This window comes from Nothobranchius furzeri, chromosome 6 (genome assembly GCF_043380555.1).
Source record: "Nothobranchius furzeri strain GRZ-AD chromosome 6, NfurGRZ-RIMD1, whole genome shotgun sequence".
Lineage (NCBI taxonomy): Eukaryota > Metazoa > Chordata > Actinopteri > Cyprinodontiformes > Nothobranchiidae > Nothobranchius > Nothobranchius furzeri.
The window spans coordinates 50,443,862-50,457,963 of record NC_091746.1 but is presented as its reverse complement, the minus strand read 5'-3'; the positions used below and the strand labels follow the sequence as shown (position 1 = coordinate 50,457,963).

Sequence of the window (14,102 nt, the reverse complement as noted above, 5' to 3'; positions counted from 1 at the left end):
TATCGCCCAGCCTTCGTATGCTATAAAGATTAAATGTGTTAACTAATCTTTATAAGGGCATATGAAAAACAACCTCCTCATGCGTGACAGTAAAGCTCCAGAAGTGATGAGAAAAGTAAAGCAGCCATCATCTGTAGCTGTGAGGTGGAACTAAGTAGGAGACATCGCTAACTCTGAGACAATGTGTGAACCACGCTAACGACATGTGGTGCTCTTACAGAGCTCTGTGATCCACTAGGAGGAACCCTCGCTACACTTCAAACAAACAGCATGAAACCATTTTTACAATGTACACTTCCTGACACTAACAGGGCGCCTGAGTATGTGAGCGTCCTCTCTATATGCCTGTCACTTCACATCTCCTGCACACATTCCAGCCGAGACTTAAAAAGCAGCTTGTTAACCCATCCTTCACCTTAAAGCAGACCCCAGCATCCCCGAAGACCCGCTGGCTCACAATTAAAAGACATGAAAGAGCAACCTCCAGACATATACTTCACTCTGATTCAGCATCTTTGTGTTCTATTAGAGGATAAAAACCATTTTCAGACTGATCTGTGAGGACTAACCTGCAGTGTACATGCCAGCTGAGGTTAAAGTAGCCCTGAAGGGGGAGATCTGCGCTGCCTTCTCCGCCTGCAGTTCTTGGACAGTCTTGGATTTAGGAGGAGCTGCGATGGGAACGTTGTTTGGCTGAGGAGCTGGGAACAGGTTCTTTCCATTCTAGAGGAGGGAAAAATAACCGCACACACCAGGATGAGAATAGACGTGTTTCCAATGTCGGAATGTCAGGGTAAATTCTGGGAAGGGGACATCGATTGGAAGATAAGACGGCCCGGTCCTCTCAGATGTTGCGTCTCCAGACAATTTCAGCTCTTTCAGAACTTTGCACAGATGTCAGCATATCGTGACTGCTTCGACAGCAAGTGATGTCACTGAGCAGTGCTACAAACCGTCCACCGTAACATTAACAACAGTAAACAGTTTTATTCTGTCAAAGTACAGAAGCACACCATTCAGAGGGCGAGAGAAACTGTGTGATGTGGTGTTCAATGACTGGAAGAAGCTCTGTTTTTTACGGCACTCTGTGAGGCAACAAAGCATCATAAATTACATCTGTTGTGTATTCTACAGTTTTTTTGTGTTCGGAGTTTAGTAATGGTAATTTTAAACCAGCGTGATCCGTGTCTATTTGCTTTGTTGTAGGTGGCGTCTGCCGATGTCATTTCCTACTGAGCTACAGCCAATCAGCATGAGTTGACCAGAAGATTGGGAACGCCAGGCTGAGTAGCTGAGCCAATCAGGTACTTGGAAAGTTCCTGGGAAATTGTCCCGGAAAATGGACGTTCGGCCGGCCTGGTGAAGTGGAGACACGTGCGTGGCGGGAAGTTTCCGACAATGGAAACATGCCAATTAGGAGCAAATAACTAGAATCACTATACAAAATGGTGGAAATTGTTTTCATTTGGAACATTCCAGTTTTATTTCAAGTCTCAGCCCGAGATCCCTGTATACACATTATTTACCTGGATGGTATAATACACCTTGTTCTGTTTCGAATGCCATCAAATGAATGCCCAAACACTAAATGAACAGGACTGTGTCAACATGTCTGCTCGTGGCAGAGGTTTAAAAGTGGAAAATGAAAGTAGTCAAAAAGCCATTTGTAATGTTTCTAATATGATCAAGTTGGTAGAGACGGAAAAAGATTAAATGACAATTTTTAGACATTAAATGTTTAAACACACGGTAGAAGATAAATCCTCGATTCGAGGCTCTGCAGAAGCACAAGAAAGAGACTCGCTAGTTAAAAGGAAGCAGTGACTGAATCCATCGTTTTTTTTAACCCTTGACTCTGATATTAAATATTATATGCAGCGCTATTAGGCATGTGCAAGAGTTTTAATACATTTTAAAAAGATGTTTTTTTTATCACAAAAATGTCAAATCCAAAAAGTCTATATCCAGCGTATGAGCTGTTCATCCCCTTTCCTACAGGCACAACATTGAGCTGCCTCAAAGCCTGAACAACAAGACTGAGGAACAGCTTCTTCTGTGGCTTTGATGCTCAGAAGCTGATCTCTGCACCATTTCACCACAGTATGATTCAAGATGTTCATTTCTTTATGCAAGACTGAGTGAATTATTTGCTCTCCCTTGTCTCTAATGTGCAAATAATAATGACAATAATAAACAAACCCAAAGGCTAAGGTTTTTTTTCCTTTCATCATAAGATTGGTAACCAGGATCCAGCAGGTAAACTGCCTAGTTTCCCCCAGAAATGCAGAAAAGAAAAGGTGTGTGTGGACATAGGGTGACATCTAGTGGCAAAGACCAGAACCTACACCGTTTAGATTGTTTACATCAGCCCTTTTCAAATACAATTTAAACTGGAATACATGCTGGTTCCTGGCACACGAGAACATCATACCTGCATGACAATAGATCCTCTGACGACATGATCCATGGTGCCGTAGTCAAACGCGTCCTTGACATCGAGGTAAAAGTTGTCCTTGTCTGGGCTGATTGCTCTAATCAGCTTAGTGATGTTGTTGGAGTACAGGGTGCTGGACTGTGTTGGTAAACGGCTGGGCAGGTCTGTGTAGCCAATGTGGGTCACACCCTGACAATAAGTACATGTAAATACAAAACTAAATACATCAAAATGTTTTATATGTGTGTGCTTACTAAAGAGCAACCACAATCTTTCTTCTGTTGCCGATTTGTGCTGCTGATTTTTTTTGCTAATTTCCATGACTGATATCTAGACGTTTTCCTCCTTCCCTGCACCCTAATAACAACAGTGGATGTGCAACATTTCTGACCTAACCCGTTTTCCTACTCTTGAATTTATTATTTGCACTGCATTAAAATTAAACATTTAATCAATCAAATAAATAAACTGACCAAAGATGCAATTTGTGAGAATGAAGTAAGAATGTCATCCAGTGGTCAAATTTGGTTACTGCAGTCGATTTTTCTAAACAAAAGTGACTCTCTCACTCTTGGTCGGCATTCTTCATGGCTGTTGCCAGTTACGGATCAGCACTAGAAGACTCTAGACAACAAGCAAAAACGAGCCATAAACACAAAGTCGATAAGTAGATAAATACATTGACATATCTGGTGTTGGCACTCTAGGGTGTATTATGGCACTTACTAGACTTATTACGGTAGTAAAATGCCACAGTTGACTTATTATTCACTTAAACATTTCACTGTAATATCTAGTTGTTGATAATTGAAAAAGGAGCTTGAGATATATTTGGGGCAGACTATTTATTTTGCTAATTCACCATTTGAATTGTTAGCTAAATGTTTGCCTCTAGCCTTCTTTACCTAATACTGTACTAGAGTTAAACAAATAAGATGGCATGGCTACTAATGGCTACAAGAAATAACTTCTGAGTCGCTCTTGTTTACTGGTTTTGGTTCTTTAAACAACTCAGGAGCTTTTTGCCAGTTGTGTTGAATTACAGATGCCGGTGCTGCAGCGTTAGCTCAAGGCAGACTCTGTAACTCCACAGGCCCAGACTGTAAACGGTGACTACGTTGCTCTTTGACCATTTTGAAAGGAGAACATCTGACAACCTCTCAGTTGGCTGAGAATGAAATATGTTTCAGAATAAACTTCCTTCCAACATGATTAAGACATTAAAGTGTTTTGTGATTATTTCACAGTATAATTCTTACATATTGTTCCTTTAAATATAAAACAAGCAATTAAAATTGTCATATGACAATAATGTTTCAGAGAATTTACTAAGTGGATGTTTTTCAGGAACGTAAATATATGTTTCAATAAAATCTGGCAACAGTACCAGGCTAAACTTAAATGTACCTTATTAAAAAAAGGTGAATATTGGCTGACTGATTTATTGATTTATCCCTAGTAAATACACTGACCTTGTAAACAGACAACTCTCCTGGAACTGTAGTCTCTATGTTTCCACCAGCCTCAGCAGCCAGGTCCACCACCACCGACCCGTCCTTCATGCTCTCTACCATCGGCTTGGTGATTAGGATGGGTGCCCTTCTACCTGTGATGTTAAAAGTAAATATAAAGGCATTAATAAGGTGAAGGAAAGATCTAAAAAGCTTTTTTTTTCTCAACTTTTGACAACAAACTTTTTTCCCACAGCATTATGTTAAAACAGTATTTTATTGTATTTAAGTTACTTTTATAGATCAGTTTTAGGCTCGTCCATATTTAAAACGAACTAATTTACCTGCTTAGACCATGAATCTAACATTCTTCAGCTAAAGAAACTGAAGAAATGTTTACACAGCCATGTTTTGCATCCCAACAGAAAACTCTGCACGAGTCTACACTACTGGGCATACCTGGGATCAGAGCAGTACTTATCACAATGTCCACTTCCTGACACTGTTTGGCAAACAGCTTCATCTCTGCCTCTATGAACTCCTTTGACATTTCCTTGGCGTAGCCTCCCTGGCCTTCTCCTGACTCCTTAATGTCCACCTCCAGCGGCTCAGCACCCAGAGACTTAAACTGCTCCAAAGCTGCAGCTCTGAAAGGAAATTAGGCAGAGGAGTGAATGCATGTTGCAAAGAACAATACTATATCTGCTAAATTCTTTGTTTGAGTGGTCTACAATTGTTGTAACATCCATTTATAAGAAAAAAAAATACAGAATACCGTCATGTTCAAAAATATAACTTCATGAAGTGTTGTCAATCTTTAAAAGATAAAACATTTTGTACTGTTGCTCAACTAAAAACAACGAAGAACAAAGTTAAAACTTGTGAGACCATTTCCCTATTTTTCTTTTAGTCATAATTTTTTACTTGAAGTGGGAAAAAATTTGCAATCAGATTAATAAAACCTAAAAATACCTGTACATTTCTACAACAAAGAGTCAGTATGCAACTGTAGCCAGTGAGGCGAAGTCACCCGAGCACAGGTGATGAGCGCTGCAGCAGAGCGCGTCAGGCACGAATAAAAGACAGATATTACCAGATCATATTAGCGGAAATGAACGATCTTTTGTTAATTTTTTATTTTTTGGGTCACACCGCTTTGAGAAGGTTACTGTGGCCATGAGCAAAATGAAGCTGCCTGGAGCGCATGAATAATCTGATGCTCTCTGCTTAAAGAATCCCCAAAACATCGAGTCCATAAAAATAATGCAATATAGGTAGAAATAGGATCTATTTTCAGGCTCCCTCTTGGTATGTAATGGCACCTACACACTAGCATCAGCTCCACTCCGCCTAGACCGGGTTGGGAGTGTTCTCATTTAGGTAGCCTTGGATTTTACCAAGTGCAACCGGGTGTCTTTTCAGTTCCCTTCCCGAGGCGGTCTACCTGGAGCTGAACTGGTCCAACACGCCCACTGCTGACTCATTGGCAAGCTCAAACTGACACCTACCAATAGGGGTAGCCCATGTGCTCAATCACGTCCGCATTCCGAAGGCACTGTGGAACGAATGCTGCAAGGCTGGGGCCGGCGGAGCAGAGCGGTGCGGAGTGGAGCCGATGCAAGTGTCATAAGCTGAGGGCTTCAGGGGAACCCAACAACCTTTCAAGCTCTCCTGTAATTTGAACCCTGTATTCGAGTCTGGATTGGGAAGTAACACCCGATCCAGTCTGAAACCATGTGATCAGAACCGATTTCTGATCACATGATCGGATTTGGACATCCCTAGTAACAAGAGTAGCCTTTAGGCTGAAATAAACTGAGAAACACTGTTTATTAGTAACAAATAAGCTAAAATGATCATACTGATTCAGGCATAAATTCAAATAGTGATGTTCCAAATATGTTTATGTACAATTACATTACATTCTCCGACCGACATTAATGAACATGACAAACCAACCTGGTATCAAACCCTCTGACGATGGCTCCCATCGCTCTGGCTGTACCAGCAGCTGCCAGACCAGCTACTCCTCCCCCAATAATCAGCACCTATTGAGATGTAAACAAAATAAAAACAGCTACATAAACCATCATCACAAATGACATGTTCACATTCTACATAGCCATAAACAGATTAATCCTATTTTATTGAAGAATAAAGAGAACTACAGAAACACATTTTTACACACACCTTTGCAGGTGGGACTTTCCCAGCTGCTGTGATTTGTCCGGTGAAAAATCGCCCAAAGTTGTTGGCTGCCAAAATAACGGATTTGTACCTGGAAGGACAAGGAAACATGTAAAAATGGACTAGCGGCAACCAAATACATACAGGTCCTTCTAAAAAAAATTGCATATTGTGATAAAGTTCATTATTTTCTGTAATGTACTGATAAACATTAGACTTTCAGATAAATTAGATTCATTACACACAACTTAAGTAGTTCAAGCCTTTTATTGTTTCTAATATTGATGATTTTGGTGTACAGCTCATGAAAACCCAAAATTCCTGTCTCAAAAAATTTGCATATCATGAAAAGGTTCTCTAAACGAGCTATTAACCTAATCATCTGAATCAACTAATTAACTCTAAACACCTGCAAAAAATTCCTGAGGCTTTTAAAAACTCCCAGCCTGGTTCATTACTCAAAACCGCAATCATGGGTAAGACTGTCGACCTGACTGCTGTCCAGAAGGCCATCATTGACACCCTCAAGCAAGAGGGTAGGACACAGAAATAAATTTCTGAATGAATAGGCTGTTCCCAGAGTGCTGTATCAAGGCACCTCAGTGGGAAGTCTGTGGGAAGGAAAAAGTGTGGCAGAAAACGCTGCACAACAAGAAGAGGTGACCAGACCCTGAGGAAGATTGTGGAGAAGGACCGATTCCAGACCTTGGGGGGCCTGCGGAAGCAGTGGACTGAGTCTGGAGTAGAAACATCCAGAGCCACCGTGTACAGGCTTGTGCAGGAAATGGGCCACAGATGCCGCATTCCCCAGGTCAAGCCACTTTTGAACCAGAACCAGCGGCAGAAGCGCCTGACCTGGGCTACAGAGAAGCAGCACTGGACTGTTGCTCAGTGGTCCAAAGTACTTTTTTCGGATGAAAGCAAATTTTGCATGTCATTCGGAAATCAAGGTGCCAGAGTCTGGAGGAAGACTGGGCAGAGGGAAATGCCAACATGCCTGAAGTCCAGTGTCAAGTACCCACAGTCAGTGATGGTCTGGGGTGCCATGTCAGCTGCTGGTGTTGGTCCACTGTGTTTTGTCAAGGGCAGGGTCAATGCAGCTAGCTATCAGGAGATTTTGGAGCACTTCATGCTTCCATCTGCTGAAAAGCTTTATGGAGATGAAGGTTTCATTTTTTCAGCACGACTTGGCACCTGCGCACAGTGCCAAAACCACTGGTAAATGGTTTACTGACCATGGTATTACTGTGCTCAATTGGCCTGCCAACTCTCCTGACCTGAACCCCATAGAGAAGTGCCACAGGCTGATTGCCTCCATGCCACGCCGCATTGAAGCAGTCATTTCTGCAAAAGGATTCCTGACCAAGTATTGAGTGCATAACTGAACATAATTATTTGAAGGTTGACTTTCTTGTATTAAAAACACTTTTCTTTTATTGGTCGGATGAAATATGCAAATTTTTTTAGATAGGAATTTTGGGTTTTCATGAGCTGTGTGCCAAAATCATCAATATGGGAAGCGCTAAAGAAGGATCTTGAAATGCAGAATTGGGAGGAAGTATATGTAAGGGATGTCAACACTGCATATAAGTCCTTCATGGAAAAATTGATGAAATTATATAATAATAACTGTAAATTATTCAAAAGTAGTGGTAAAAGGGTAGATCAACCATGGATGACTAAAGGAATAAGAAATGCATGTGCAAAAAAAAAAACAGCTGTATAGGAATTTTTTAAAATCACAGACAAGAGTAACAGAAGACCGATATAAAAAATATAAAAACAAATTAATAGCAATAATTAGGAAAAGGAAAAAAGATTATTATGGTGAATTATTGGAAAAGAATAAGGCCAATACAAAGGCTACATGGGGAATAATAAATAGTGTGACGAACAGAAATAAAACTACATCTAAGGTACCAAATTACTTTGTCAAGGACAATGTAGACATTTATGATGTAAAAGAAATCTCTAATGAATTCAATGATTTTTTTGTAAATGTAGGGAGGAGTTTGTGGGTCATGACACTTTAATTGAAGACAATTTGAATACAGTAGTAAATAATGTCAGTAGTATTTTCCTTGGCAAAGTAGAAAAGGAGGAAATACGAGAAATTGTAAAAAACTGTGGAAATAAGCGATCAACTGATTGTGAGGATTTGGACATGATGACTGTAAAGACCATAATAGAATCTGTTATTGATCCTTTTACTTATATATGTAATTTGTCACTTTCTACTGGAGTCTTCCCTGATGCTATGAAAATAGCAAAAGTGGTTCCACTGTTTAAGAATGGTGATAAACATAATTTCACAAATTATAGGCCAGTGTCACTACTTCCACAGTTTTCCAAAATACTAGAAAAAGTCTTTGCATCACGGTTGGATAAATTTATTGAAAAAAATATGATCTTACATAATGAACAGTATGGATTCAGGACCCAACATTCAACAACAATGGCAATAATGGATTTAACAGAGAAAATATCTGAAGCAATAGACAATAGAGAATACTTTATTAGTGTTTTTATTGACTTAAAGAAAGCTTTTGACGTTATCGATCATTCAAGGTTACTGCAAAAATTATATCAGTATGGAATACGAGGGGTTGCTCATCAATGGGTCAGAAGTTATTTAGATAACAGAAAGCAATAAGTTCAGATAAATGGCATTACATCAGAGCTACGAAATATTGCTTATGGAGTGCCACAAGGGTCGGTCCTTGGACCAAAATTGTTCAACCTGTATATCAATGATTTGGTAAATGTGTCTGACAAACTAGGTTCTGTTTTGTTTGCAGATGATACAACACTGTTTTATTCAGGGTCTGATATAAATGAAGTAACTCATGTGATAAATATTGAACTGATAAAAGTTAAAAACTGGTTTGATATAAATAAATTAACACTTAATCTTAAAAAAACTATTTTCATTCTATTTAATGACAAAGAAAATATAGACGTAATATTAAAAATAGATAACATGGAAATTCAAAGGGTAAAAGAAATCAAATTTTTGGGAGTAATGATTGATGAAGCTCTAAGCTGGAAATCACACATAGGCTAAAAGGTAAAGTGGCCAAAGCCATTGCAGTATTATATAGCGTAAAGTTTCTACTTAATAGTGAAGGATTGTTATTACTATACAATGCACTGATTCTGCCATACTTAAATTACTGTGTAGAAATCTGGGGAACTGCATATAGAACATATACACAACCTTTGTTTGTTTTGCAGAAAAAAGCAATGAGAATTATAGACAACACTCATAGTACAGCTCCATCTAACCCATTATTTATAAAATATAAAGTAATTAAATTTCATGATTTGGTCAACTGGAGAATATTGCATATAATGTATAAAGCAAATAAAGGTACATTGCCAAAGAATATTCAGCATATATTTGAAAAGAGAGATAGCAGTTATTCATTGAAGGGATTTGAAATCTTCAAAAAACCTAGATTTAGAACAAGAATGAAGGAAATGAGCATATCTGTGAATGGTGTGAAGTTGTGGAATTGCCTGGACAGAGAATGGAAAGAGTCAAGAACTCTAAAAGTGTTCAGTCTACACATTAAATCACGTGTGTTGAGTGGATATGACAACGGACAATTGATGTGGACATAATAATTAACAAATGTGAACAGTTACGGGACTGAAAGAACTGGTGAGGGACTGCACAAATATAAATTGATATTTAAGTTTAAAAAGGGGGTAGAAATAATAAGATTTTTCTTCTATCTGCTCCCTTTCATTCAAATATATATTGTGTTTCCATGAATATTGTTTAGTGTCTGTTGTGTTATTTTTTATTGAATGAAATAAAGATAATAAAAAAAAAACAATAAAAAGCTTGAACTACTTCAGTTGTGTGTAATGAATCTAATATATATGAAAGTCTAATGTTTATCAGTACATTACAGAAAACAATGAACTTTATCACAATATAATATTTTGAGAAGAGCCTGTATATGTGTGACTTTTTTATTTTATTTTATTTTTTAAAGATCCCACACACACCAATTTGGATCTTTTTTTTTAAACTTTTGAACTTTAAAATCCCTTTCACCCACCCAGCCCAAAAGGACCACTCTCAGGGACATTTCAGGAACCAAACGAGTACCCGTCTTGGGGTGTGTACTCAGAAATGGCCCTGTAGAGTTGTTGGGCAGGAATTGTGGCTAAAGCCTAATTTATACTATATATACGAGGGAGACGCACGCGCATTGACAGACGTTTTGTTCTCAGACTTCTCCGTCAGCTGGGATTGTTCCAAAACAATTCCCCGCCAGGACAATAAGGGGCGTTTGTCCCCATCCACCTCTTCGTGCCATCGGCACCTCTAAACTCACATTTCTCGACTTTTACATCCATGATTAAAACACCTGCTGCATATCTTTGTACTCCTTCAGTCACGGGTAATTAATGGTTCATATTTTCCCCGCGATGCGTTCTTTAATTTGTTTCTGTCTTTGCAGTTAAATATCTTTTATTTTTTGAGGGGGCAAAGACAGTGCTGTTGGCGATTTACAGGAAGCAGCGTCCTGACCAATCACCAGCTTGCGGTCTTCATCTCTTTCGACGAATAGTTAAAAATTGGTGCATGTCTCCGTCACCCTTTGCGAGTACATCGGAGAGCTCTTGCACCGACACATAATGGCATTGCGTGTCTCTGTACTGACGCAGACAAAGAAGTATAAACTAGGCTTAACTCATGCTGATTGGTGTTAAACTCACCTGACAGACGTTTCTACAGCTTCTACAGAGCACCGGTCATTGAATGAAGTTTTTACCATCACACAGTTGCTCTCCCCATCCCCTGAATCGACTAAATGATGGCGTACTTTGAAAGAATAAGATGTGTTTAATGATAATAATGTCTATAGCTATGGCTATACCTGAGGGTGTCATTTGTCGTTGATAAGTGATGTCACTCACTGAAGAAAAAAAACGCAATATGCTGACGTCTTTTGGATGAGAAACACAGCTCTTGTACATACCCTGCAATGTTCGCCATGGAGCTCAGTGCATCGAAACCCTGAGCGATGGTGACTCGAGGCACCTGGTCCATAGCCAGGACGGTGGCTTTCTTCTGGGACAACATGTCCATCAGGTCAGGGTTCTGAGCTGGATAGACGAAACTGACTAAGGTCGCTGCTTCCTTCATCATCTCCACTTCATGAATTCCCAAAGCCGGGTTATATATGGGAGCACGGACCTGGGATTAGCCACATCCAGACCAGACAAACACATGAAATATAACCATTCTTTAAATTAGAGCTATTCTGACTGTTGCTTTATATTTTGGCATATTTTTGTCTCTCTTCAAATGACAAAAGAAAAAAAAAACTTTAATAAAAAGCATTAAAGAACAGTCGCCTTGGGGCCTACCTTGACCAACAAGTCAGAGGACAGCACATCTTTTACATCTTTAATCGCTGCTCCAGCCTGAGTGTACTGCTCATCGTGAAACTTGGAGAACTCTCCAGCTCCAGACTCCACAACGACGTTGAAGCCCTGTTTGATGAGAGCCTGGACACCAGCTGGTGACAGCGCCACCCGACGTTCATTCTGGAAAATTTCTTTGGGAACTCCAACTGTCAGCTGCTTGTATGGGATTCCTGAGGAGGTGCAAGCAGACAAAAGGTCATTTTTACACGTTTCCCTCACAAACTGACCTACTTAATTCATTACAAGTAAAAATGAAACTCTAAAAGGAATAAGTCACTATTTAAACACTGCTTAAATTCCTAAAATATTATGTACTTTGATTCAGGTCTATTGCTCAAGTGGGCAGACAGGTCACATGTCGTTTTGGCCCTGATGGAAAATTCCACTTCAGGTCTTTCTCTCCGTTTCTTCCTGAACAAAAAATAGTTTGATGTTGTTTCTCACTCCTGCTTCTCCAGCTGTGCTGACCCAGCTCCTCACTTGTTGTTTGGACAGGATGAGGCAGCAAAATACTCAAATAAAAGATGAGTCTACCTAGATTTCACTAAACGCCTCTGTTGCTATGGCCCGTTCAGTTCAGGATTAACTTCTAAATCCTGCTACTTGCATTCAAATGTTTGAACAGTCAGGCCCCTCCCTATCTAAGTGAACTTCTCCATTTCTACCACCCTTCTCGTGCTCTTAGGTCTGCAGATAAACTCTTCCTCACCGTTCCTAAGGTGCGTTTGAAGACTCGCAGGGAAAGGGTTTTTTGTATCTATGCCCCCAAACTTTGGAATTCACTACCCCTTCCGGTTAGACAAGCACCCTCACTTCCCATCTTTAAATCAAGGCTGAAAACGCATTACTTCTCTATGGCCTTCGATTCTTAGCATCAACAATTTGTCATACCTCCATCCACTGTGGTTCTCTTTAATAGAATTTGTTTCGTGTCTCACTATGGGAACGCCTAGGCGTGACCTCGTCAGAAGCTCTTATTCCACACTGCCAGCCCTGATTGGCTGGAACAAATCTGTCAGCGTATAGGAGGCGGGAACCCCACCTATATATGAGGTAGGGATGCACCGATCAGGTTTTTTGCTGCCGATCACCGATACCGATATCAAATAATGCTGATCACCGATACCGATCACGTGGATTGGCCAGAAATTTCTACAACATTATAATGAGTACTACAAACTACATAATCTGGGAATAAAGGAAATGTAACCTAATCTAAAATGGTCTGTATTAGGGTTGTCACGGTGTGAAAATTTAACCTCACAGTTATTGTGACCAAAATTACCACGGTTTTCGGTATTATCGCTGTATTTTTTTTAAACGTGCTACATTTTCACACAATTAAATAAACCCTGTATGTCAGGAAATATTGTCCTCAGTTTGTGTCTAAATTTGGCCTAAAATGTGTTATTTTGTAATTATGTTGTTTATTTGTTTACATATTTCCCCTTTAGTCTTTAAAATACCAATATTTGCCCATAACGTCTTATTTTTTGTCTGTTTGGTGTCATCATTTTAAAAATATTAGACCAGATGATACTCAAGTACTCGGTACTCAAGTAGGCTTCTAATCAGATACTTTTTTACCCTTACTTGAGTAATAAACCCTATATCAGGAAAATATTGTCCTCGGTTTGTGTCCTTCCAGTGAGCTTTGCAGATGTGGGAAAATGTCATCAGGCAGTAATCATTGTTAAATTCATAATTATTCTCGGAGAGAGACCAACTCTTACCTGCCCCTGGGAGCCCCGTAATGCATAGCGTCATTTCAACATGGTGGTGTCCGCGACACGGTTTATATGCAGGTAGCGGCGCTGCGGCTGCTTTATATAGCGACTCGTTACATTCTCCCTCAACCCAAATCCTCGGATCACGCATTTGAGCTAAAACGCTAATGTTAGCTTGCCTTGCGTTGACTGTAGATTTGTGGGTGATGGTCACACAGATGTGTCATGAGATTTGAAGCATTGCTGCCTTTCACAGACACTTTTTCTGCATGGGCTGCAAACAGGATAGCCGTCTTCTATCAACTGTCCCTCGACATTCTTCAAATATCCAAAACATGCCCGTACTTCCCACTTTGTCTTCTTTGAGGGATAAAAAATGTCCTCCTGAGCGCTGCCGTCTCCTCCTTTGGCCATTATTTCAGCTTTAGCTTCAAGAAAGTTTTGGTTGTAAACAACAAAGTGCGCATGTGCTGCCGGCAACTTCAGCAGATGATACGGTGGCTGGTAAGGGTCACCGCGCCTACACCGCAGCCACAGTAAACCCACAAAGATAATATAGTTTTTTTTTTAACAAGACGGTTATTATTATTATTGTCAACTTTTTTACCGGGGTTTACTGCTACACCGGTTACCGTGACAACCCTACCTGATCGGTCTGCTTTGATCTATTTTGAAAACTCCGATCAAAACCGATAGGGGCGCTATCGGCCGATTGGGATCAAATACCGATCCATCGGTGCATCCCTTATATTAGGCCGGCTCCTCACTGACAGTATTCTAAAACCTCTTCTCGCTACGAGCAGACGTTCCCAAAATCCTCTCGCGTGCTGACTGTCAGACTGGAGCTAGCTAAAC

At 40.0% G+C, this 14,102-nt stretch overlaps 1 protein-coding gene across 1 annotated transcript in view; it reads right to left on the bottom strand.

The window, feature by feature from the left end:
* nnt (nicotinamide nucleotide transhydrogenase) overlaps nucleotides 1–14,102 on the bottom strand; it is a 49,432-nt gene that overhangs the window by 23,559 nt on the left and 11,771 nt on the right. The window contains exons 3-10 of the mRNA XM_015940894.3: nucleotides 11,461–11,690; nucleotides 11,070–11,287; nucleotides 6,076–6,163; nucleotides 5,845–5,933; nucleotides 4,345–4,532; nucleotides 3,907–4,040; nucleotides 2,432–2,623; nucleotides 570–723 (exon numbers count right to left, since the gene is read on the bottom strand). Of these exons, the coding sequence (XP_015796380.3) occupies nucleotides 570–723; nucleotides 2,432–2,623; nucleotides 3,907–4,040; nucleotides 4,345–4,532; nucleotides 5,845–5,933; nucleotides 6,076–6,163; nucleotides 11,070–11,287; nucleotides 11,461–11,690 (1,293 nt within the window). The remainder of the gene's footprint in view (nucleotides 1–569; nucleotides 724–2,431; nucleotides 2,624–3,906; nucleotides 4,041–4,344; nucleotides 4,533–5,844; nucleotides 5,934–6,075; nucleotides 6,164–11,069; nucleotides 11,288–11,460; nucleotides 11,691–14,102) is intronic.